The sequence below is a fragment of the Epinephelus fuscoguttatus genome, linkage group LG11, assembly GCF_011397635.1.
Source record: "Epinephelus fuscoguttatus linkage group LG11, E.fuscoguttatus.final_Chr_v1".
Classification (NCBI taxonomy): domain Eukaryota; kingdom Metazoa; phylum Chordata; class Actinopteri; order Perciformes; family Serranidae; genus Epinephelus; species Epinephelus fuscoguttatus.
Window position 1 is genome coordinate 20,897,776 of NC_064762.1, and position 24,913 is coordinate 20,922,688.

General features: G+C 42.1%; 1 protein-coding gene across 5 annotated transcripts; it reads left to right on the forward strand.

Annotated features, from left to right (window-relative positions):
* Positions 1–103: 103 nt before the first annotated feature.
* Positions 104–24,483, forward strand: pum2 (pumilio RNA-binding family member 2). Of its 5 annotated transcripts, none has more exons than XM_049590869.1 (23): positions 104–619; positions 2,121–2,484; positions 5,562–5,630; positions 6,696–6,801; positions 7,023–7,210; positions 7,310–7,482; positions 9,222–9,513; positions 9,614–9,707; positions 9,871–9,978; positions 10,131–10,276; positions 12,096–12,216; positions 12,378–12,518; positions 13,213–13,518; positions 13,612–13,839; positions 14,044–14,311; positions 14,414–14,543; positions 14,655–14,789; positions 14,927–15,064; positions 16,868–16,993; positions 17,290–17,361; positions 18,281–18,402; positions 19,920–20,112; positions 21,812–24,483. In XM_049590869.1, exons 2-23 carry the CDS (start codon positions 2,134–2,136, stop codon positions 21,941–21,943), a joined length of 3,639 nt encoding a protein of 1,212 aa, XP_049446826.1. In that variant the 5' UTR covers positions 104–619; positions 2,121–2,133; the 3' UTR covers positions 21,944–24,483. The 5 variants fall into 5 exon arrangements, with proteins under 5 accessions (XP_049446826.1, XP_049446828.1, XP_049446827.1 ...); XM_049590871.1 differs by having other exon boundaries at positions 14,655–14,783; XM_049590870.1 differs by having other exon boundaries at positions 13,216–13,518.
* The last annotated feature ends 430 nt before the right edge of the window (positions 24,484–24,913 follow it).

Sequence of the window (24,913 nt, forward strand, 5' to 3'; positions counted from 1 at the left end):
AATCGGAAATAGGGAGGTGAGATCACAGCTTGGAAAGGAGGAGGTGATTGGATCTCATGGAGTTTCCTTATGTAGAGGAGGGTCATGGACCACGAGGACCCACCCGACCCAGGATCAGCCGAAACCATCCAAATCTAACTGCATGATGATATCACGCCATGTATTTTTTGCATTACGCGACTTTTATTGTGGGTCATTAAACCATTTCCCATGCTCAATATAATGTTTTAACCTTTGATACTATGAGTCAGCCTTGTTTTTAAAATTTAATCAACTATCCAATAAGCTTTCATTCAAACTAAGATATGATCCAGCTGTAATATAAGCGCGCGTTAAGGGAATATAACGTGCGTAAATATTGGACACACATTAATACGCATTAACATACATGCTGCCTTCACATGTACAAAAGGTGCGTTGGGGAAATTTACACTGACATTGTTATACGCATGTCTACGTAGTTCACGCTATTTACAGGGAGGGGGCACTAGCGTAGGCAAACTCTTAGCTTTGACTATCAAGCCTTGCTAAATCACCGCTCTCTCCAAGGAAACAAAACAATATAGAATTGGGTTGACGGCGTGCAACAAGCATAGACCCTCTCTCGACACGACAACGCGTGAGTATCTCCTCTATGTTTGTCCCCGTCGAAAGCAAAAGCTGTGCAAAGCGTCTGCTTTTTTAACGCGACTGCCGTGGTGTGAGTATTTCCCCTTTTGTTTAGCGGTTAAGGCCCCTCTGTTTGGAACTTGAAGGGGGGCCATGTTGTTTAGCCACTGAGTGTTTGGTTGATGTTTTAGCTCGCACAACACCAACTTGGCAATTAGCTAGCTCTTACATTAGCCATTTTGGGGGATTTATTTGTCGTGTTGCATGCAACCATTGTCGATTTCGAGGCTAAGAAATAGCTTGTTTTTTTACGACTAGCACCGGAGCCCACTAGCGTACTGTGAAACAGTGGTAAATTCACCAATTTAACTTTAATGTCTAACCAATAATAAACAGAGCAGGCCCGCTGTAGCTAGCGTTAGCTTGTTAGCTACGGAGGTTGCTAATGCTAATACAGTGGAGTAACATAAGCTAACACTAAACATATTTGATTTGTGCCAATAAAGGATTTGACCGTTATTAAAGGCAAATGATAAGCAACAATTGTACTCACTGCTACCAGCTAACCATTCAAAACCATTCAAAAGCATTGTGTACGTAACTGTTCAGTCGAAGCCGCTAAGTTAGCTTGCTTATTAGCAACGGACTTGCTAGCAAGGTAGCTACGCTAGCTAGCCAGCTTGCTAGAATGCTTGCAGTCGGTGTGCAACATCGACTTGTAATGTTGGATTTGTCGTCGTCGCTTGTTATTTTTAAGCGTCACCTCCACTGTGGTTAACAAATGAGCAGTGTTTGTGATATAAACGAGTGTCGTTTAACTCATTAATAAACGTTACATTAGTGGTAGCGTTGCGTTAGCCGCGATCGCTAGCTAACACTAGGCTAACGACAACGTTACCTAGCATTCTCGGTCTTGCAAGCTATCAACATGCTTGTCAGTCAAGTGTTTTGTTCTTGCACTGCCCAATCGCAAATAAGCAAACGGCCAGTTTAACTTACACTGATGTTGCGCAAGCCATTTAACTAAATTTAGATATTCAAGGCATCGTTAACTAATATCTCAATCTTCAGACGCATAACAGCCATGATGTGAAGCTAGCAACTCGGGAATTAGTCTGGTCCCGGCGAAGAAAATTTAAGTTGTACTTGTTATTCGTGTCGTATTCTTTTAAGTGCACCTTTTTCCTGAACTCTATTTCAAAAGTTTGTTTATGTCAAAGCTTACATAAGAGTCAGGATAAAGACCACATGTTGTAACTTTCAGTTTTCGTTACCTAACAGCCAACCAGAGGACAGGAACCTAACTATCATGTTTAAAATGGGTGCTACATTCACTTTATATGAATATACATAGTTGTAATTGTAAATATATATATGACTTATTTGTGTCAGGCAGTCGCTCTGGTAGTCTAGAAGGCAGTTGTATTATTATGCAGAACATTACAATAGAAGGATGATGTAACATGATAACATATGCATGTCATAATACTCATATATTGTGTTTTGTGCAGGCTTTCCCGTGGAATGAGCGTTCCATGCAGCATCCTAGGTATGAATGACGTGGCCTGGCAGGAGACAAGAGGTGGGATGCTGCATGCAAATGGCGCTCCTGAGACTGGAGGTGTCAGAGTTCACGGTGGCGGGCCCCTAGCCACAGTTGGGGGAGCTGGACAGGCTCCGGGAGTCCCACATTTACAGGGCATGGACAGGGTTGTTAACCCCACCCCAGGTACTCCGCAGCCACCGCTGAGCGGACGATCTCAGGATGACGCCACAGTCGGATACTTCTTTCAGAGGCAGCCTGGAGAGCAGCTCGGAGGTTGCACACCCAGCAAGCATCGCTGGCCGACCGGTGATGCCAATCATGTTGATCAGGTAAAGGTTCCCTGGTCATTGTAACTTTATTGAATGTAGTGTAAGTTAGAGGGATAGATGGCAGTGTTTTGTATCAGTAAGGCTACAAGTTTCATTGGATAGTTTATCAGTAATTTAACCTGTTGTATTTTACTTTGCAGAGTGGTATGGTGGGGGAGAGGTGGTTAATTTCACCTATACCGCTCACTGTTAAAAAACAAAACAACAAACACAATTGCCGATTGGTGATTCTTACTGGACCTTTTTCAAAACATTCCCCCTTTCACAATGCAGAACAGTACCCAGTAACCAACCCCAGAAAGCAACAAATGAACCAAATCTGTGTGAAACTAAATTAAAGAACTTGACTTTTAAATAATTTCTATTGGTAATGGGCTGTAGCATCTTGCTGTGTCATAGTTTGCGGTTGGAGGCATAATGTGATGTGCAGCCCAAACAATAAGACCCTGTTAGTCACCACGGACACTTGGTCACATATTCCACATGCTCAGTTAATCTGTGACGATTTACACCAGGTGCCAGCCATTCATCAATAACCATTTATTCCAGCTATGTTTTATTAAAGTTTTAACACACAAGAAATTTCAGTGGCTGATTAGTAGGGCTTAATGCTGTGGATTGCGGCAGTATAAGGACTTAACTGAAATGTCTGTAAATACACTGACAAATTAATCTCATAGTTAACTGTGTGTGTAAGATTTCCTGATTTAAAAACAAGGACTAATCTGAGGTGAAATTGTAGGTTGGTGAGCATTTACATTTTTAAAATCAGGCTCTTAATGAGAGCACAATGTGTAAAAATAATTAAAGAAACAAAATGGTAATAGTGCTCGTCATAGCTATATTTTTGTCTCCCTGATACCCAGTGGTTGTTGACCAGCTGAGACCCAGCTGAGAAAAGGCAGCAACCATAACATGCCAAAATAATGAAACTCTTAAATGTATCTAAATTAATTCACTTTAAGTTTCACTTGATTAAATGGAAAATAAAAATCCAGAAAATGGAAAACATTTGCTACAGCTAAGTTGGTGCTTTATTTGTTGATGCCAGTAATTCATTTAAACTTACATCAGCCTCTTCACTCCAAACAAAAGTAACCTAATCAACAAATCCTTCGTAATGGCAAACCCATTCCAGTTCTGGTCCATCCGCTTTGTGAATTTGGTTATCCCAGCACACACTGGTTGACACCAGACCACCAGTCTCTTACACATACACCCAGGTGTGTTAAGCTGGCAGTAGCAGTGCTTTCTAAAAAAAAAAAAAAAAATGCAGCCTCCTCATTTGCAGCAGACAAATCGTGTGAGACGAGTGCTTTGGCCCAGCAGGAGTCTGACAGTTGCTGTGATAACCAGCCAGACTTGTAATATCCTGTCTTACGGTCTTAAACTGCCATGCATTGTTCTGATATCTGAAAGATCTTCAGACTTATGGATTTGTTTCACAAGCTGGACTTATTGTATTAGATTTTATCTTCTTACTGGTAGCACCTACTGTGTTCTAGACCTGCAGTGATGTTGGAAATTGTAAAGAAGGAAAATCAGGAAATATTGGCATCAAAATTATTTTTGATATGGCTTTTATGTAGGTATATTGAGTTCTCAGCAGATCAGACTGGTCTTAGTGGCCTTGTCTCTTCTACATACACTACTGGTCAAAAGACTCAGAAAACCTAAATTTTTATGTTTTATTAAAATTAGCACAGTTTAATGGTACAGTGTAGTCTGAAATTAAAGCATAGAACAAATAAACAAATTGGATTCAAAAAATAAATCGATGTCGGGAGGCTTTCTTGACACAGTAACACACAAAATTAAAGCTTAAGTTGCAAAATTTTGATTCGTTGTGTCGCCTAATGTAAATTTGCGTCTTTGTGTTGACTTTGTACATACTCTTGCTGTGTCGAACCAAAAGTCTGCTCTTTACAGTTGAAACTGAAATTTTCTTATTTTAGCCACTGTAAAGCCGTTCTGTAAGCTGCTGTCCTGTGAGCTGCCTATCATGCAAGCTTTTGGCTTTTCAGAAATGTATCCAGACTTCTTCCTGTCGGTTTACTTCAGTTTCTGAGTGCTTTTGGAAGGTGGAGGAACCTGTACTCAACACACCTTGACTTTCTTCGAATCTTTCTTAAGGGGAAGACCAACACTTTAGGATTATAGTAGCTGTCTGTCTTCCTTTTGTTAATTTTTCTTGCCATCATGATAGAAATACACTACTTTCTGCAGAGCAGTATTGTCAAATAATGCTCCAGAGGGTGTAGAAATACTATTTTTGAGTTAGTAAATCCTTGTTCAGTTTGTATATTTGGTCCTCATATCTTAAACATGTCTGAGACCTTTATTCAACAGATCTCCTTGCTTACATACATGGGATTAGGCATGGGATATAACTAAATATGAGATAACAAAAGATCCTTGGGCACACCAGGGTGAAGATTTGTGTTGGACACCCAGACTTTTCACATGCTAACACAGTCAAGGAGGGGGCCAGAGTGAAAAGAAAATAGGTCGGCACCACTGTTGGTTGTGGCCTTTAATGTAATGTCATAGTGCTGTGATTATAATCTTTCATGTGCTTGTGACCCTCTGACATCAAAATTAGTTCCAGCACAATCAGCCTTAGCGCACAAAATGAACAATTCATTCATTGCATGAAAATCAGTCTTGACTAAGATGTAATTTGGTGATTAGGATAACTTATGAATCGCAAATTTGGATTACGCATTTCATAGGAAAACTGGTGTTGATCGTGGGGTTTCTTACTTTCTCTTCCCAATAGAAATGTTGATTGTATTGTGTTGATTTAGATACTTCATGTTTGAATGGCTCTGTGCTGAACAGGCTTTTGTCTGCTGAGGGGCCTGTTGAAATAATGTGTTTGGCCTTATTTATTTTGCAGAACCAAACTATTTTTGGGGTAAAATTGAACAAAAATCAAAGAAAACATGGGATAGTTTTTCTGCTCTGCAGTGAACAGAAGAAATGTAATATTTTTCATGCTCTCTATTTTTGTGGTCTTCCATTTAGTGCTCTTAGCTTCCTCTTTACAGTCCACTTTTTTTCCTCCTTTGTCTCAGGTCCGTGCTGTGGATGAAATGAACTATGATTTCCAAGCTCTTGCTTTGGAGTCAAGGGGCATGGGAGAGGTAAGGTCACTCTTTTTCTCCATTGCAGCACATCAGTAAATCAAGTCTGTATGAAACACTCACGCTGCCTAGGGTGAAAAGATAGCAATAAGATATCTGTTATGTGTTCTTTTAATAGATCAGATCGAGCAAGGACAGAGCAGTTTTTGTGATCAAACCAGCTCACACTCATGCATGCATGGTTGACAGGGTTGTATGTTTGAGACAGAAGTAGTGCATATAGCCATATTTTGCATATTTTTGAGCATACACATGGGCAGTGGCAAAGAAGACTATAGTGCAGGGGGGAGTGAATTTATTGTAGTTGCATTCATTAAATGTATACTATGCAGGAATCTTATAAGTCTTATACTTAACACGTTTCCAAACAATTATAACATGCTAACGTTATTAGCGCCAGCCCACGGCATTTTACATTGTATAAATTAGCCTAGCGACCAGATGAGATATACTCGTATGAAGCCAGGATAAATCACACACAAGACTTAAAATGATATTTTTGTGGAGGCTTTATTGTCTTCACAATATATTGTTTCTTATCTGTGAAATAAAAGTAAATAACGCTTCGTTTTCACTGAGGGAAATGGTTTCAGCTTACAAAAATAAACAGGAGGTCTGCCTTGCTGCAACGTGTAGTTCCATTTCTGGGGAGGTGCATGTCAGACTATGGCCCAGGGTAAGGCGTCAATTTGACGCAGAAGTATAAATCCTGTTTTACCTGGTCACTACCTAAGTCTATATATTGTTGTTTTGTTTGTTTGTCAAGGAAAATCCTGCATAACATACCTTTTTGATAATAAAAAATGCAATAAGATGTTGTCCATGAAGGAGTATTCTGCAATCTTAGAGCTACTGTAAGTCTATAGGGATAAGATTGTTGATGGAGTATGACTTTGCAAGATTAAAGTAAACACTAACAGTGAAACATCAGAACTGTAAACTAACCACTACACATCAGCTTTTAAATGAGCTGTGGTTGTTGATAGTGGCATATTTCAGATATTATATGCAAAGACGAGCGCTGATCTTACAGATGCTCAGAAACCATGTTTAATTTATTTGCAGCTTCTGCCAGCCAAAAAGCTCTGGGATTCTGATGAGTTGGCCAAGGATGGAAGGAAAGGGATGCTTCTCGGAGAGGAGTGGAGGGACAATGCATGGGGATCCTCTCGTGAGTAACTCCTATATCTTTGTGTATTGTAATGTTATGGGATTTATCAGTAGATCTGAAAAAACAGAATTTATTCCAAGTTAAACTACATGATTTGAAATGGCTTCATGCCCCACCCACTGACTATGACTTCTAGTATTGCCTTAATCTGACTGGGTGTTTACCCAGCTATAGTTTATGTACACAACTATTTAGATATTTGATCACGGCTCTTCATCCAGATCATTCAGTGTCTCAGCCAATCATGGTGCAGCGGCGACCAGGCCAGAGTTTCCATGGGAATGGTGATGCCAATTCTGTGCTTTCACCTCGCTCAGAAGGTGGAGGCCTGGGGGTGAGCATGGTGGAGTACGTCCTGAGCTCCTCACCTGGCGACAAGATGGATGGTCGCTACAGGAACGGTGGCTATGTGAGTCTGAGCTCAGAAAGAGGAGTGTCTCCTGCTGATTAAACCCTTCTTCTCAAAGGTGGCACATTATCTTACCTAATGTTTTTTTTATGAATACAGGGTGGAGGAGATGTTGACCAAGATGGGAGAGAGAAAAGTGATGTCCAAGAGAAAGTGTCCCCCTTTGAAGAGGACAAGAGCCCGGAGATGAAGGTGGGAGATGAGAATGATCCTGCGAAAGCCAACGGAAGAGGCCTGCTAAACGGCATGGACAGAGACTGCAAAGATTTCAAGTATGTTTTCGTTTCACAGTAACAGTAGATGAATGGCTGCAAGTGCTGGGCGGTATGACCAAAAATAACAACCTTAACATTGCTTCCTTGTCAAAACAAAATATTTTAAGATGGTAGTAGGGCTGCCCCTAAAAGTCAAAGATCCGAATCATCAGACAGACCCCTCATTTGACCGAGATTCCTTCAAGTTGAGCCATCATGGTTTTTGTTTTTTGGTCAGACACTGTACTTTTGGGCACATCGAGCGCTCCTCGCTTTCACGCTGCTCTGCTGTCTGGTACAGGCAACTGCAGACACACACCCAGGGTGAGTCTGAGAGAGATGGAGGTAGTGGCCCAAAGGAAAGTTTTGCCTGGTCAGGCTCCAAGTTAAAGTTATCTTCTGCCTTCTGCTTGGAAGTAGTGAATCTTCAGCTGACATTAACTCAATATGATACCGTCTCTGGCTTTTGGTTGATTTCTAGTGTCGTAAAATAATGTTGCACATTTCCAAACCCTTGTTAGTGTAGTTGGCATGCATTAGCTCAGAGGGCTAACTTGGCTTGTTTACCACATTACGTGAACCTCACTGTTGTTCCACCACTTTCTTTTCCTGTCATATGCACAGGGCCTCAAGCAAATGCCGCTTTAAGCAACGTCTGGCTTCACTGTTTCACTAGTGCTTCTGGTTAACCACCATGAACCGATGACCATAATTGCATACACTCTTGGTAATCCAAGAGTGAGTAAGTTTCTAGTGTTATCACCCCAGCAACATAGCTATGGTCTTTGGGTCTACATCAGATTTTTTACAAACCAATAACGCTTCCAAAAAGCAGATGCAGCTCCTCTCTTCGGCACAAGTTCCTCTGGTTCCTGCAGTCTCTTTCTTCACCCCCATTTCTTTTAAATGTACTCTAGCTGGAGACTACAGCAGACAAGTATTCCTTTTGGAGGATTTTTTTTTCCCCCCTTTTTCTGGTGTGTCATGTTTAACATCACAGATGGCCTGGAAAACGGCTTAGTAAATGGTACAAAACAGCATCTAGCACAGAGAAAATAGCATGGTGCTTACTTCTTCCTTATTAAGTCTAGGTGCAGACTAAATTATGAATTATGTTTGAGCGCTGCTTGGATGGAGGCAAACAGTATTTTCTGGCAACTCATCATTACATCGTGCAGGCAAAGGAGCTAAAATTAGTGCATCCCACCAGGTGTTGTATTTTCATCACTCCTGATTGAACTTTTGATGCAACTTCTCTCATATAATACAAAAGGAAAATGTTAGTGGGTGTAACTAGATGTTTGTCCAGTCAAAAAGGGGCTTTAGTGTGGGTTATTAATTGTTGCGTCATGAAGTTATTGCCTTTTAGTAAGAAGGGTACACACAGTTAATAGGGCTCCCTTCTCCCACTCTACACAGCATGGGCCAACCATAGCGCAAATGGGAAAGTAAAACCAGCACATAGGGTAAACAGGTTCACCGCCCAGCACTAATGGCTACCCATTGTTTGATGCTTTATAACTATGGTGGTTTTGAATTGAGCTCTTGTTTTAGATAATCTCCTGTTTCAGAAGCCTCAAAAGTTTTTCTAACAGGTGACACTGAAGTTCTTTTGGCAAATTTGTGCATTGCTACATAATTAATTTGTCCACGAGTGACTGAATATAATTGTAAAGGCTTACAGTGTCATTAATGTTACTAGGCTTCCTGTCTGAGTTTTATACTAACATGGCATGTGCGCTCCTTTACCTTCCCAGTCCAACCCCTGGAAGTCGCCAAGCTTCCCCCACTGAGGCCGTGGAGAGAATGGGTCCCAGTCAGACAGGTTTGGAGATGATGGGACAGCACCACCCACACGTCCTCCAACAACACAACCCCGCCCAAAACAAGGCACCCGAGGACTTCCAGAACCAGGAGGCCCAGAACATGGGAGGTATGGAGCAGCAAGCCGGCGTGGAGTCACTCCAGTTTGACTATGCTGGGAACCAGATTCAGGTGGACTCCTCGGGGACTCCAGTAGGATTGTTTGACTACAACTCACAGCAGCAGGTTCGTTGAAAAGGAAAAAAAACCACACAGCTTTCAAGAGATTGAACTGTACATTTGCTCGACAGATTGTGATCCATCTTTTTGTTTGTTTTTCTTCCAGTTGTTCCAGAGATCTAATCCCCTGACAGTTCAGCAACTCACTGCAGCTCAGCAACAACAATATGCCCTGGCTGCAGCCCAGCAGCAGCATCTCGGTAAGTGGGGCTGTTTGTCTTACTCAGTGTGTAGCGCAGTGTATAGAGTAATATGGTTAAACTACTTTGTGTCTCTGGAGATCTTTTTATGCAGTTGCATAGTCATTTGGATGAGATTTGATATGGAAATGTGAATTACAATACGCTTCCTCATATCACCCAGCTGGCCTTGCTCCTGCGTTCGTGCCAAACCCTTATATCATTAATGCTGGCCCCCCTGGAGCAGATCCCTACACTGCCGCTGGACTGGCAGCAGCAGCCACACTTGCAGGTGATCAAATAGCACAGTTTCATCCTGTGTTCTTGTCTGTTAAAGCTCTCATTTAGATGTATTTTTGATGTTGTTGTACGAAGTTCAGATTATAAAATACTGCCTTCATTAGTTGTACAAGATCTGCATGTAACATCGAAATGTTTCCCCAGGCCCCACAGTGGTTCCACCACAGTACTACGGTGTCCCTTGGGGTGTGTACCCGGCCAACCTTTTCCAGCAACAGGCTGCATCAACTGCCAATCACTCAGCTAATCAGCAAGCATCCAATCAGGGACCAGGGCCAGGCCAACCACAGGTAGGACCAGCTGTGCCTTTTGCTCTGAGAGGTGTTTTATGAAGGTGGCTTCAAAAAACAGGACAGAATGTGAAGAGCCTGTCTTGACTGACAAATTGTAGCAGGATTAAACTGTTTCATAAACACATCTCAAAGCTAATGTGTGCAGACAAATGCAAGTCTGGTTTATTTCATGACTTAAATACACTCAGGACATCACGCACTGATTGCATCATTTCACAGTGAAGGAAATGACCATGTAAGGACAAAACTATGATGTGCACAGCCACAGAGCTGCACATATTACATTATATAAGAGTAAAATATTACACTTAAACAAAAACCCTGCTACTGTTAAAATACCTTGACTGACAGATTTCTGAGCGTCTTTTTCTTTATTTTAAGTGACATTTAAGGACAAAACTAAGAGTAAAAATGCTATTTATTGTGACTCGTTGTGTCAAAGATGCTCATCTAATGTTAACTGCATTTAAAAGCAAGTGTTGATAGGAATGCTGTGTGGATCCTTTAGCCTGAAAAACCTTTTTGCTCAGATTTTAAGAACACAAATGCAGCCCATGTCAATTTGCAGTGCATGTAAAATGTATTACATTTTGAGGTGATATTCACAATGCAGTGGTAAAGAAGAACTATGAGGAAAACACGGTTAGAGTCTGCCAGATTTATTGTAACACTGTTAAAACCTGAGGTGAAGCTTAGCCAGTTTACATGGACGTATCTTGGATCTGACTATAGAAACAGAATGAGTAATAAGGACATTGAAGTGTTTGCCATGGTCGTTTGACTAGTATAAAAGAAAATGGGGATCGTTGTGAGTTTCTATGGTGACGACTAGCGATGCACCGATATGTTGTTGGGTTTTTTTTCCCCCAAACGATAGTTAGTTAGTTAGTTAGTTAGTTAGTTAATTAGAAAAATGTCCCATTATCGGCCGATGTATATCGTGCATCCCCAGTGCTCGTTTGGCCATTACTGTAACAAGTCAGTTTGTTTGCACAGAAGTTAGCCCGCTAAGAGTTGCAGTGGCAGAGGTACGCATTAAAATCGTAGCTGCTCTATCAATGTTGCTTCAAATGGGAATGCCCGTTCTACTCTTGTTTTGTTTCTATGGGTCCAACTTACTAAACATGTTTATGACACCGAAAAATAAACCAGATTTTACTGAAGTAATTCTGGTTAAACTGCTAAACTTGTTTTATGAAACACTGATCTGATTTCATATACATAGTCTGGCTGTTACTCAGATTTTGTTAACTTTATAGGTGTCTTTATTATGAAAGAGAATTGTGCGCTGTTAAATAATGTGTGTGAACAGCAGGTTCTCACATGCAAAATGTGATCAATTGGAAGCTTGAAAGGTCGTTAAAACCCTTCTGCTCATTCAGCTTTTTGCCCTGAGCACAGAGCACACAGCCCACATGACTGTTAAATTTAGAACGGTTTTGTCAAATGAGGGATTTTTTTTTCTGTATTTGTCTTCCTGTCCTCGTGTTTGAAGTGGGTGGGGCTCAGCTGGAAAAAGGTGATGTCAGAATGAGAAACATTTGAGTCAGTGTGTAATGACAGTTGTGGGGTTGGTTGTTTGTGTTGCTAGGCAACTGTCAATCAGATCCAGTCAAATCAAACCAACCCACTCCTTATGAAGCAGATTAGCTGGACTTTAACTGTGACTTTTTGCCATTATTCCTAAGTGTTTAATATCATATATAAAAATACTTAAAACCCAGTATTCAGATTGCTTTAAATGCAGAACATGTCTGAAAGCTTCAGTATGTCTGCAGCCTGTGGGTGTGACCGTATCCTTGAACTTCTCCCCCAGGTGATGCGCACAGGAACCAACCAGCGACCTCTTACACCTGGGCAAGGCCAGCAGAGTCAGCAGGAATCTCTAGCTGCGGCAGCTGCTGCAAACCCTGCATTGGCGTATGCAGGGATGTCTGGTTGGTAGACCACTTCATACAGCCCAACACATTTATCTTCACTGCTTGGTGCCTTTTATCAATATATCAGATGTTACTACATATAGTAATATTTTAAAAAATCTTGTATATGTAATAATTTATAATTGCTGACTCTTTTTTGTGATCTTCCATCTTCTCAGGTTATCAGGTGTTGGCCCCTGCAGCCTATTATGACCAGACTGGGGCCCTGGTGATGGGCCCTGGAGCCCGGACTGGTCTAGGTGGGCCAGTTCGTCTAGTCCAGACCCCTCTCCTCATCAACCCTGCAGCAGCACAAGCTGGTAGGCACTAGACCACCTGTCATTATTCTTACTGTGTACTGCTGCTAGTAATCTGCTAATTACTTCTCCTTAATTAGTACCAGTCAGAGTATAAGTACAATTAATAAGAATAATAATGAAGATGTTAAATGGGACACCCTGATAAGCAATCTGAATTGTCCCTAGCAATAACACTGTTGGTGTCTAGTCAAGGTATTGGGTACAGAGACAGTTAACTGTTGTTCTATTCTACAAGTGAGTGAAGTCCGGGGTTTTTAAATTAATCAAATTAATTTATCATTGACGTAAATGGGTGTCACATGCACGTTTAATGAGGTTAATTCCCCAAACAAAAGTCACAAAGGAGGAAGGAAGAGTAAATCATGCTTAGGTCTGCTGACTCAGCAGAGATAAGATTAAATGAGAAAAGTGGATCCACAGGAGAATAAATACTCGAATGCAGTACAGGATGCCTGAGAGTCTTACTGCTTTATATTCTGTTATATTTTGAATTGTCACCTGCTGCCTGTATTTTGAGTTTTAAAGACATTTTCACCCTGAACTGGGGCATTAAAATTCACCAGAATGCAGGAAATAAAGTGATTGACACTCAATTTCCTCAGGGACAACTCAAAATATCTTTTATACTTACCGCCCCCAGTGTTGAAATGAAACCCACGCCCTTGCCTCACACTGTCCTCTCTCCCTCCACCAGCAGCTGCAGTGTCAGCATCTGGCTCGGGCAACAACATGTCTGGTCCTCCAGCCAACGGGCTGTACCGCTCCATGCCTCAACCTCAGCCCCAGCCGCAGCAGCAGCAGGCTCCCCCGCCCAGCAGCGGCCTGCCCTCCAGCTCGTTTTATGGCTCCGGCTCGGTCCCTAACACTTCTCAGAGCAGCTCCCTTTTCTCACACACCTCCGCCGCGCCGCCACCACAGAGCTCCTCGCTGGGCTTCAGCAGTACTGGCGGCTCCCTTGGCGTCGGCCTGGGCTCTGCTCTGGGAGGCTTCGGCTCCTCTGGTTAGTGACTTTGCCACAAGCCACATGAGGATTAAAGAAACTTAACTTTTAGGAGTTTGTTTTCTCACAGTGGTTTTGTAATTTATTTTGCAGTATCCAGCTCTACCAGTAGCAGTGTATCTCGCAGGGACTCCCTGCTGGCAAGCTCTGATCTATACAAACGCGGCGGGAGCAGCCTAACTCCCATCGGACAGCCCTTTTACAACAGCCTGGGTTACTCCTCTTCACCCAGCCCCATCGGCCTCACACCGGGTCACTCCCCGCTCACTCCTCCACCTTCTCTGCCCTCCTCTCATGGATCCTCTTCCAGCCTTCACCTAGGTAAGCCTTGCACTCATGGGAAGTAATAAAAATCTTAAATTAATTTTAAGCCCATTCACTCGGCCTGGAAATTTTTTTTTTATTGCTGCAGTTTATATTCTTCGATTTCACTTTATTATCAGGCGCACAGTGTTTCACATACCTAACAGTTGTAGACACCTGCCGCCATCACTACAGCAGTATCTGGTTACTCTGTAATCCTAGGTGGCCTGACGAATGGCAGCGGGCGTTACATTTCTGCAGCGCCTGGAGCCGAGGCCAAGTACCGGAGCACCGGGGGGACGTCCAGTCTCTTCAATTCCAGCAGTCAGCTGTTCCCTCCGTCTCGGCCCCGCTATAGTCGCTCCGATGTCATGCCGTCCGGACGCAGTCGCCTACTGGAAGACTTCAGGAACAACCGCTTCCCAAACCTCCAACTGCGTGACCTCCCGGGACACATGGTGGAGTTCTCTCAAGACCAGCATGGATCCAGGTGGCTAAGATGCACTCTCTGACTTAAAGATTTTAACTGTTTAAGTTTAATGCAGGGAGTGAAAGTCTGACAAATTTCTTTTATCGTCACTTGTCTGTCCAGATTTATCCAGCAGAAGCTCGAGAGGGCGACCCCAGCTGAGAGGCAGATGGTGTTTGGAGAAATCTTGCAAGCGGCATACCAGCTGATGACTGATGTATTTGGAAACTATGTCATCCAAAAGTTCTTTGAGGTTCGGATTGTTTAAAGTTGATCGAGGTGTCATTTCGCTCACGTTGACTATCAAAGGCTCTTTTTTTGCGTAGCGTGTGTGCAATAGAGGTTGTGTTCTGTGTGGTTACAGTTTGGAAGTGCAGACCAGAAGCTGGCTTTGGCGACACGTATCCGCGGACACGTCCTGCCCCTGGCCTTGCAGATGTATGGCTGCAGGGTCATCCAGAAAGCGCTGGAGTCCATTTCCTCAGACCAGCAGGTAATTGTAAGTGAGATTATACTTCTTTTAACAATGATTTTCACTAACCTTGTTTTATTGTGAGAGTTTTTAATCGATTATCAAATCCACCACAGTGACATCTGTTAAAATCATGCCCCTGTTCCCTTACGTCTTCACCTTAGAGCGACATTGTCCGTGAGCTGGATGGCCACGTGTTGAAGTGCGTGAAGGATCAGAATGGCAACCATGTGGTGCAGAAGTGTATCGAGTGTGTCCAGCCTCAGGCCCTACAGTTCATCATTGATGCCTTTCAAGGACAGGTGGGTTTATTATCGTAAGCACTGACTCAGCTGCCGGTTATTTACATAATCTACATCTTGACTTTGTCAGAGACAGAAGTGGGAAATGTTTACAAGACCTGTACATGAACCCATGTGTTACCAATTTGCTTTGACCCGTTGCATTGTTTTAGATATGTGCAAAGATGTAATATGCAAGAGAGATGGTGCTACTGCAGAGTTGACAATCAAACATAAAAACATTGTAATGGATAAATCTGAAGGCCAGTCGCCATTTTGACTAATTAGACCACGGAGCTCTGAACTCCACTGTAACTTTAAGTAAATCACACCCCTGTCCAGCTGGTGAGTTTGTATTTCCTAAGATGGTGAAGATACAACCTGTCCTACTCTCCCTCTGATTGCCTAGTATCCATTGCCTTCATTGGTTGGGTTGGTTAACTTGTAGGCAACAGGAGTAAGATGGGTAGGGGGGTAAGAATATCAGGGCAAGCCAATCAAAGGCAGAAACAGGTGGGTCATGTCATTGCCATCCTAGGACAAACTGATGTGTCCAGTGATGTGTGCATATTAATTATCTCTTGTCTAGTATTTAATCTCACATTCATGGCCTCGTTGTGTAGCTGGGTTTAGCTGTTGCATAGGTAACCTATAATGCTACATACAATTCTATCTGCACCTCAGTACATCATCTTTCTTTAACAGTAAGAGGAGTGTCTGTTTGCGTACTGTAATACCTTGATACCACCCAGGCTTAGTTTGTAGCTGCCGTGGTAGCGGGCCAGTCACATGTCACATTAAATTAAAGAACGCTTGCAGCGATTGGCTGTGAGCAAAACCATACAAATGGTCTTTTATTTTCTAGATCTGTGTTCAAAAAGGATCAAATGCAGGTATCACAAATATACAAATGCCCAGCCCTCATAGTTTTTATCCTTATGCTGACTCTTATCTATGGAGCTGAGTACTGAGGCATCTTAGTGTTACATTTTTATCCAGCTCAGTGCAGCTTTAGACCCTGATCACACAGAAAGCATTTACAAGTTGCAAACACTGCACCTTTTTATTGTTGCCAGGCAACCACCCCATCACGTCCTTACACTAACCTTCCTGTGTGATCAACCTACCATTTTTTTCACAGTAATAAGTATCTAGTTCCTAAAATGTTGAGGCAGAGGGTACTTGCTGCAGCTCTGGTTGAGGGTGAGAGGCTGTCAGTAAATAGTTTGTTTGGTACAGATAAACAGATCTGTGTGGGCACATGAGACCCTAAAAAAGAGGGTGGATCATGGGGGGTACCACCAGTTGGTCCAGGAGCTTCACCTCCATGATGGACGTCTCCAGGCATATTCTAGGATGACTCAGGGGCAGTTTGACAACCTGCTGTCTATCATCGCGCCGAATAGCTCTGGGTATCCAGCAATTGCTACCACCAGTTTCTCCTCCATTGTTTACCAATTGTAAACTTGTTGTCATGACCACCACAGAAGGCCCAGCTCTCGAATCATCCAATTAGACAATGGGATAAGAGTTGACGTGGGGCTTTTTCCACTCTGAGTTAAACTTATTTCAACTCCAGGAGTTCAGAGCACTCTGGCAAAAGCACCAGGCGCCTAGAGCACAGAAACGCCAGGCATCGCAATACCAAAACAGCGAGCAAAAAGCTCCATTCTCATTAAAAACAATTACAACCAGGCACCTCCAGCTGCTTAAATGCTTTCTGTGTGATCAGGGCCTTAATAGTGATGCTGTATTTTTTTTTTTTTTTTTTTTTGTGAAATTACCTGTTTATTGATTAGCTCTTGTTTTTACCTCCCTCCGCAGGTGTTTGTGCTCTCCACACACCCCTATGGCTGCAGAGTCATCCAAAGGATTTTGGAGCACTGCACCCAGGAGCAGACTCTGCCCATCCTGGAAGAGCTGCATCAGCACTCTGAACAGCTGGGCCAGGTGAGCACATCTGTCTCCAATCTGTCTTTATTTCTATGCCTATGTTGATTACAGATGTTTATGTTTGTTAGATGTGATGGACCATTGTTGTTGAGACGTGTGCTTGTCTTGTGTATTTGCATGTCTCCTTCATATTTGAGCATTTCATATTTTCAGCTTGTCATTGTTCCTGTGTAGTTGTGGTCTGCTAAGTGTAAAGTGTAAAGGATGACTGTATTTGTACTGTTAGCTGTCATTACATCTGACCTATGTGATTATTGAAACATCCACCCTGCCCCCTCACTTATTCCATCTAGAAATATCAAGGCGTATCATTGGAGATGACACCCAAAACATATTATACAGTGTCCCGCGATGCACTGTTCAAGGTCAGAGCAATTTGCCTCTCTCTCGCGGATGTCCCCGTGCTCCCTTCCTCTTTCCCTTTTTTAATCTTTTCTTTTGTAAAGAATCTAATTTAACATTTTAGATAGATCTCAAACTCCCAGTTTCCGACTACAGGCCTTCTCCTAACCCACTGAGCCGCCTCTTTCTCGCCTTTCCCCCCCCTTTTGCTTTATGTCACAGAGGATTCACATGGCACATGCTTCCCTGCTGTCTGATGATTCCTCTCTTTTGCCTACAGCATCTCCTGATCAATCTGTTTTTCTGTTTTCATCTTCTTGATTTCATTGTAATTGTTTTCTAGAAGCTCCCCAAGAGTTTGAAACTAAAATGTTCACAAGTATTGCTTAAATCATCTTGAGTGCTTGGCTTCTAGTCAAGTCCAGGAGCAAAGTAAAGCAGGTTCATTTTAAAACAGATTGACAGGAAATGGATTTGAAGGCAAATACTACCAAATTAAAGGTGGAGGTCACGTTACCAACCCAACAAGTTACTATGTTAACAAGATCAGAGTGATGTTAATTTGTTGCTTGGTCAGGTGAGTTCCTGTCTCCATCTTGTCACACTAAAATTACACCCATAACTGTCTATCACCCATTTCTGAAGGGGCAAAGATGCTATTGGTTGTGTTGCCTGGTCGCCAACACTCCAAACCAGCAGCATCTGTTTTGTCTGACCTTCCGCAGTGATGACTTAAGGGTATTTGTAAGACAACAAATGGGGTGTCACTCATTCGTCTACCTATCATTGTAGAGATGCATGATTATCTCACACCAATTAAGACCAATGGTGAAAAGTAGTGCATGAGAATCGATCAGAGTAAAGGGTGTCGCACGGATCCTTTTTGTGATTTGATCAGTGTTCAAATGATCTCGAGTTAATATTTCCACTGCCTTCCTGCAGGATCAATACGGAAACTACGTCATTCAGCATGTTTTGGAGCATGGCAGACCGGAAGATAAGAGCAAGATAGTCGCAGAGGTCCGCGGGAAAGTTCTTGTCCTCAGCCAACACAAATTTGCAAGGTAAGCTATGTTTTAATGCAGCGACAGAGACGAAGACATCACTGAGATCTACCTGATGCTGACAAAAGCTGTTCCACCAAAAGTTAAGCAGGATTTTCAGTCCAAGGAACTACTTTTCAAGGAACATTCTTCAGCCTAGATATTGAAAAAATGGTGGTTGATGCTGTCCCTTCGAATCTTTGCTGTTACACTCGTGCTGCAAACCGTATGCCGTAGCCTTAATAGAGACAGTTTCAAACACAAGTACACAAATCAGCTTCACTATAACTTGCAGCATTCACAGACAAACACTTGTATTTGTGGGGAAAATTGTCCAGATAAAGACAACATGCTAATGTTTTTAGCACAAGCCTATGGCATTTTACATTGTATGAATTAGCCTAGCAGCTAGCAGACGTTTCCTCCTCTCATATGAAGCCAGGGACAACAAGTCACACACAAGACTTAAATGCAATTTTAGTGGAGGCTTTACTTTCTTCACAATTTATTGTTTCTTACCTGTGAAATCAAAGTAAATGGTAAATGGTTTCAGCTTACGAAAACAGACAGGTCTGCCTCGCCACATTTCTAGGGAGGTGCACGTGAGGTAACGGCGTAGGCTCCATGTGGATGCAGAGCCTCAGCGTAGCTACTACATCTATTCAATGCAGAAGTATAAATTCTGCCTAAGCCCCAGCCCCAAAGTTCCTGTAATTTTGGATTGTACTACCTCCCAGTCAAGGACCTTTTGGTTGAACTAATACCCCCAGAACTTAATTTAGACCCTGATCCCTGCAGTGGAAATGCAGTGAGTTTGTCAAAAGGACTCTAGTTCCTGGGTAAAGTTCCTGCGGTCCAAAAGGGCCTAAAGTATTCAACTGTTCACTGTCTGACCTCAAACACGTCATATACCAGTAGTTAAATTTAATTGAGCGCAGTGCAGCAGCCAAATCAATATAAAAGTAATTTTATTATCTCCATTAATAAAAGATGAATGTGATTTTAATGTCTATAAATTACTGAGTTTTATTTTTGTCTTCAGTCACAGCTCACTGACAGCTACGAGTCTGTAATGATCTGCAATCATGTTCCAAAACAAAGAAAAAAATTTAACAGTGCTGCATGAAACACCAGCATTCAGCTATGACAGAACACAGCCTGATGGTGTGTTTGGTTATGATTATGATTATGGGATGCTCCCTTAATGGTCGGTCAGGCTGCCTGCACTGATCCTTAGGTGATCCAAAGCATTACCTGCAAGGGCACACTTGAGAACAGGTAGTGTCTCATCGCCTAGAGGGAAGAGATCGCCATCCATAGAGCTTGATTCAACCACACAGACAGCAGAAATGTTCAAGTCAGTGAGAGCTGTTCATTATAATGTGTCACAAATAAAATATGGACATAAAAGCAGATTGATTCAGACATTCCAGTGTAGAAATAAAAGGCATCCACCGTCACTGAACAGTGCTGTAACTCCTTCAGCTCAGTTATAAATGTGAGCGTAACAGAAGCTTCTCTCTGTGTTTTTCCTTCAGTAATGTCGTGGAGAAGTGTGTGATCCACTCCTCGCGTGCAGAGAGAGCTCTGCTGATAGATGAAGTGTGCTGCCAGAAAGACGGGCCCCACAGCGCCCTGTACACCATGATGAAGGACCAGTACGCCAACTATGTTGTCCAAAGAATGATCGACATGGCAGAACCTGCTCAGCGCAAAATCATCATGCACAAGGTGGGTAAACTACTGAATATATGTGATCATGCAGATTGGGACTGATGGATTTATACACACAGATAGTGAGAAAGTTCATATTATTTTTATTAAGTGCAACCTAAACAAACAATCTAACACAGTTTTGGTAAAGTGTTAGATCTTTTTTGTTAAAGCAGAGACAGCCCAGAAATTGCCATCACTAATTCCACCAGACTCCATTTAAATAAACAGCAATTTTAGCGTGTATAAACCAGCATAGTTTCACATCTAACTGGGTGAATTAAGAGTTTATTTCAGCTGTACCAGAGTTGATAACTGTTGAAACAGTGGAAAGACAAAGAGATGTTTTTGTTTTGTTTTTTGTTTCTGTCTTGAATGAAGTGTGTTTTACAAGGACAAAATTACTGCTTTTTCAAATGGAGCCTGGTGAGTTTGCCGATAGCGATATTGGGGCTGGTTTCTGGTAGGGATGCACCGAAATGAAAATTTGTGGCCGAAGCCGAATATTATTAAACGCTTGGCCGAATACCGAATACCGAATATCATTGTTTAGTTGTTCATTAGTTTTTGCAGATGAACCCATATTATACCTCCATATTAGTGTTGTCACGGTATCAAAATTGGGACCCACTGTGCGATACCAATGAAAACATCATGGTTCTGAGTAGTATCAGGATACCACAGCGAAAATGAGGCAGATGTGCCTTTTGTCATTTATAAAAAGATAAATCATTTTTCTATAATACATTACTGATATTTCAATGGAATAAATTACTTACTGAATGAACATAGGGGGGTTCAAATAAAATAAATAAATAAAATAAGAATCAACCAGCCATCCTCCTCCCCTGATAGTCCCTTCGTAAGTAAAGAACAGTCCCTAAAGTGCGGTGAGGTTTGTGGGCCGTTACTGCTCGCACAGCGTGGTGAATGATTTAAGCCTACTTTGCTCGCTCAAAACTATTTTTAGTCGCAAATGCGAGTGCCATGACGGACGGATCACCACACTACCGACATTTTATTCCGCCCGTCACGGCACGCTGCTTGATTGCGTTATCAAAACCCCGCTATTATTCGGCCTTGCTTTTAACTTATTCCACCAAATACCGAATGTGTGGGGTTTTTTTTGCTATATTTGGTTACCGAATATTCGCTGCATCCCTAGTTTCTGGTTGAGCAAAAAGGATCTTACTCTATAAAAAAAGGGCTGTCTCTGTAGAGATCCTTTCCATAATGTTGTCAGACACTCACAATAAAGATCTGAGCTTCTCAGCGGCAAAAACAAATACTTTTAGTGGATGTAAAGTGACAGTGTAAACACCCCCTAAGTGTTTGCAATTCAGCCTGGCTGCTGCTCTCACTCAATACTTCACTATTTTTAAAAAATGTTCCCAATAGTCACTTGGATACAAAAACAATGAAAAGCAGGGTCCTGGTTGAAAAGCACCCTCAAACTCTGGGTTTTTAAGTTCATTTGACTTGTAAATAACCACACAGCTGCTCCTCAGCATGGTAGCAGTTGCTCTGTTTTTCCCCTCTGCGTAAAAGTATGTGACGTTTTTTGGGCGCTCCCATTAAAAACAAAACAAAAAAAAAAAAGACTGTACCTGTGTGAATGTGTGAGCCAGTGGTGGAAACTATTCTTTTGAAACTTTACTACAAAAAAATAAGTGTAAAACCTGGACATTTTCTCCCGTTTTGTTTTCTCCCTCCTCAGATCCGGCCTCACATCGCCACTTTACGCAAGTACACCTATGGGAAGCACATTCTGGCCAAGCTGGAAAAGTACTACATGAAGAGCGGATCTGAACTGGGTCCCATCGGCGGCCCCACGAATGGCCTCATGTAGTCACATCAACACCGTGAGTCCCCTGGAGAAGTGGAGAGGAGTAGGAGCCCCAAACCCCCCCCCTCACCCCCTCAATCCCTGTTCTGTGAGAGATGCTCCTTAGCCATAGGGGTTAGCCTTTTGACACCCTCTGATATCCCATTTTTGGGGGGAATTACCAAAAAAAGAGAAAAGAAAAAGACAACTTCACCTAAGAACGCTGTGACAACTGACCCCTGCCACTCTGCCACCCCTGGTGCAGGTCCCCAGCGTGGCCCCCCCTGCCCCCACCCCCAGGGGACGCACAGTCAGCAGGCCGTTTCGTTTTTGTTTTCTTTCCTGGGTAAAGCACAAACCCATTGTTAATGATGTAATTGATGTATTTGACTGGTTTTCATATTATCTTGTACATTTAGTTTTTTACCTTGTAAATTCTCTGTAGAAAAAAAAAACAACTTATAAACATTTGCTGAAATTTACAATTCCTACAATTTAACACCAGCAAGTGATTTTCTAAGGCTAAACTGAGTGATCCTTTTAAAAGAAACAATTCCATTTGTTTTTGTAACCAGACTTATTATGTCAGCTGTTCTAATTAAGTCCAGGCAATTGAATATAATATTTGTATATTATTATTATTATTATTATTATCATTATTATTATTATTATCCCATGCACAGTTTAAAAATGTTTTCCCATGCCAAAGCAGCTGATGGATTAGTTTTCAAACAGCACTGCATAGTACGGATGGATACACACCCCTCCGTCCACAGGTGAGTACTATGCGTCCTGTGCCACAGTCACCCAGAGGTCCTCACGACCCGTTTGCGAGCTCGGCTTTGGGGATTGGTGCTTTAGTGTAGGGTGGTGTTTTTCCAGCGGTGGCTTATTACTCTTGCCTCCTTTTTCCAGGCTAATTGCGAGGGGGGGGGGGCGTGTGTGTTTACCCCAGCAGCTTGTCGTCTGGCTGATGTAATTATCTGGACAGTTTCGGTACTAAAAACATGACAGACTGACCAACCTGAGCTGCTGCATCCTCTGAGCCCCATTTGAGCCGTCTGTCCCTCATCCAGGTGATCACTCGGGGGGGTTATGCAAGATTTAAAAAAGAAAAAAGAAGCTACATTAACTTATAGAAGCAGAGCATGAGGTTTGGTTGTACAGTGGGCGTGTAACCTGGTATAATCTTAACATGAAATGACCGTAGTGGGGAGGGGGGGGAGCTTTTTTTTGTGGGGATAGTGGGGTGGGAGCGGGGTTATGTGTTGGCATGCTGTGACAGGTTTTAATCCTTGGAATGATTTTTTCTTTATCATGTTTTCGTGTAACATCTTATCTGTCTTGTACTTTGAGATGAACACTGCCCTAGAGACGGTATCTTTATGTACTGAATAATCATCTCTTGCGTAGAAGTAGTTTAGCGACGTATAGCATCTTTATGTACGAGTAAAGTTGTTGCTTTTGGGTTCGGGGGGCTTGCAGCGATGATGGGACCCCCACCGCCTGAAGGTCAGAGTAGTCCCAAAAAAAAAAATAAAAAAGCAAACGTGTCGTGAAGTGGAGCTTATCCCGGTTTTGTACATCTGAGGTGAAATGAGCTAGAAGTAGTGGGATAAGAAAGGGATGTTGAAGGAACCTTTTTTTTAATGGTTCTGTTTTTGTTTTTTAAAACTTTATTTTCCATTTGGTTGGGTATGCAAGTGCATTGGTGGAGGCCGGTGGGGCCATCAAAAGCTATACAATTCACCTGTAATGCTCGTAGTGACGGCTTCTTTGCTTCATATGAATAATTGTAGAATACATGTAGTATATGTGCAGTTAATAAGTGTAAGATTATTAGTTTAATTGAGAAAAAAATACGTCTAGTCGTGGTGTTTGACAGGCCTTGCTCTAAAAATTTGTAGTGATGCTTTTATTTCGTCTGTACAGTTGTACATTTGTAAACGTTTATGCTGTAAATGGGATGTCTTTTACACTTTTTGGGGAGAAAAAGGCAAAAATGTGCATTTTGATGTGTGTATATTCATCACTCCTTTCCCCTTGAATATAATGTATACAGTTTTATTTGATCAAGTGTTATTTTAAAGGAAAAAAAAAAACTTTACGGCTTCACAATCTGGCATGTTTTTTTTTTTTTTGTTTTTAATCTGTTATGGGAAAGGCCAGCCTCTATTTGTACTGGAGCTGTAACATCCACTGTTGATAGTCTTTCTGAAGTGACAGTTTAAAAAGAAGAAGGATAAAAAAAAAAACACTCTACTAAAAACTGAGGCTGCATTTAGTCCTCTCTGCTACCATGGAAACTTCACAGGATATGACAAGAATTATTTTTGTACAGAAGAGTGCTGTATTTTGGAACAGCTTCTACCTTGTAAGCAAAAGCAATGTAAAATATTGTCAATTATATAAATATGAACATATGAGTTTTGTCACACTGTCAAAGTCATGTACATTTTCAGGTGGCCTTATGTACATTTCCAGATGTTAGATGAAGAAAACAAACTCATTTTTGGAAGCAGAATTGTGACTATGTATGATTAAACTGTTCTTCTAACATTTGACCAGCATTGTTTTGGTTTTTCTCAGGTGTGTTGAGCTGTTTTTTAGGCGGTGATTTGCATTGTCGTCGCCCCTCTGTGCGGTGTTGCATGTTCTTCCCAAGTCAGTATGGGTTTTCTCCGGGTACTCCGGCTTCTTCCCACAGTCCAAAGACATGCAGGTTAATTGGTGACTCTAAATTGTCCGTAGGTGTGAATGTGAGTGTGAATGGTTGTCTCTCTCTGTGTCAGCCCTGTGATAGCCTGGCAACCTGTCCAGGGTGTACCCTGCCTCTCAGCCTATTCCAGCTGATATTGGGTGAGAGGCAGGGTGTACCCTGCCTCTCACCCAATATCAGCTGGAATAGGCTCCACCCCTCCTGTGACCCAAAAAAGATAAGCAGTTACAGAAAATGAAATTTTTATTTCCAGAAGCTTGAGTCTCTCCTAACAG

What these genes read in the sequence shown, in the direction of transcription:
- pum2 (XM_049590869.1), top strand. Translation starts at nt 2,134, where the DNA reads ATGAGCGTTCCATGCAGCATCCTAGGTATGAATGACGTGGCCTGGCAG. An exon ending in CAATGCATGGGGATCCTCTC is followed by an intron (nt 6,802 to 7,022) that starts GTGAGTAACTCC and finishes CTCTTCATCCAG; the next exon opens with ATCATTCAGTGTCTCAGCCA. An exon ending in GGGAGGCTTCGGCTCCTCTG is followed by an intron (nt 13,519 to 13,611) that starts GTTAGTGACTTT and finishes TTTATTTTGCAG; the next exon opens with TATCCAGCTCTACCAGTAGC.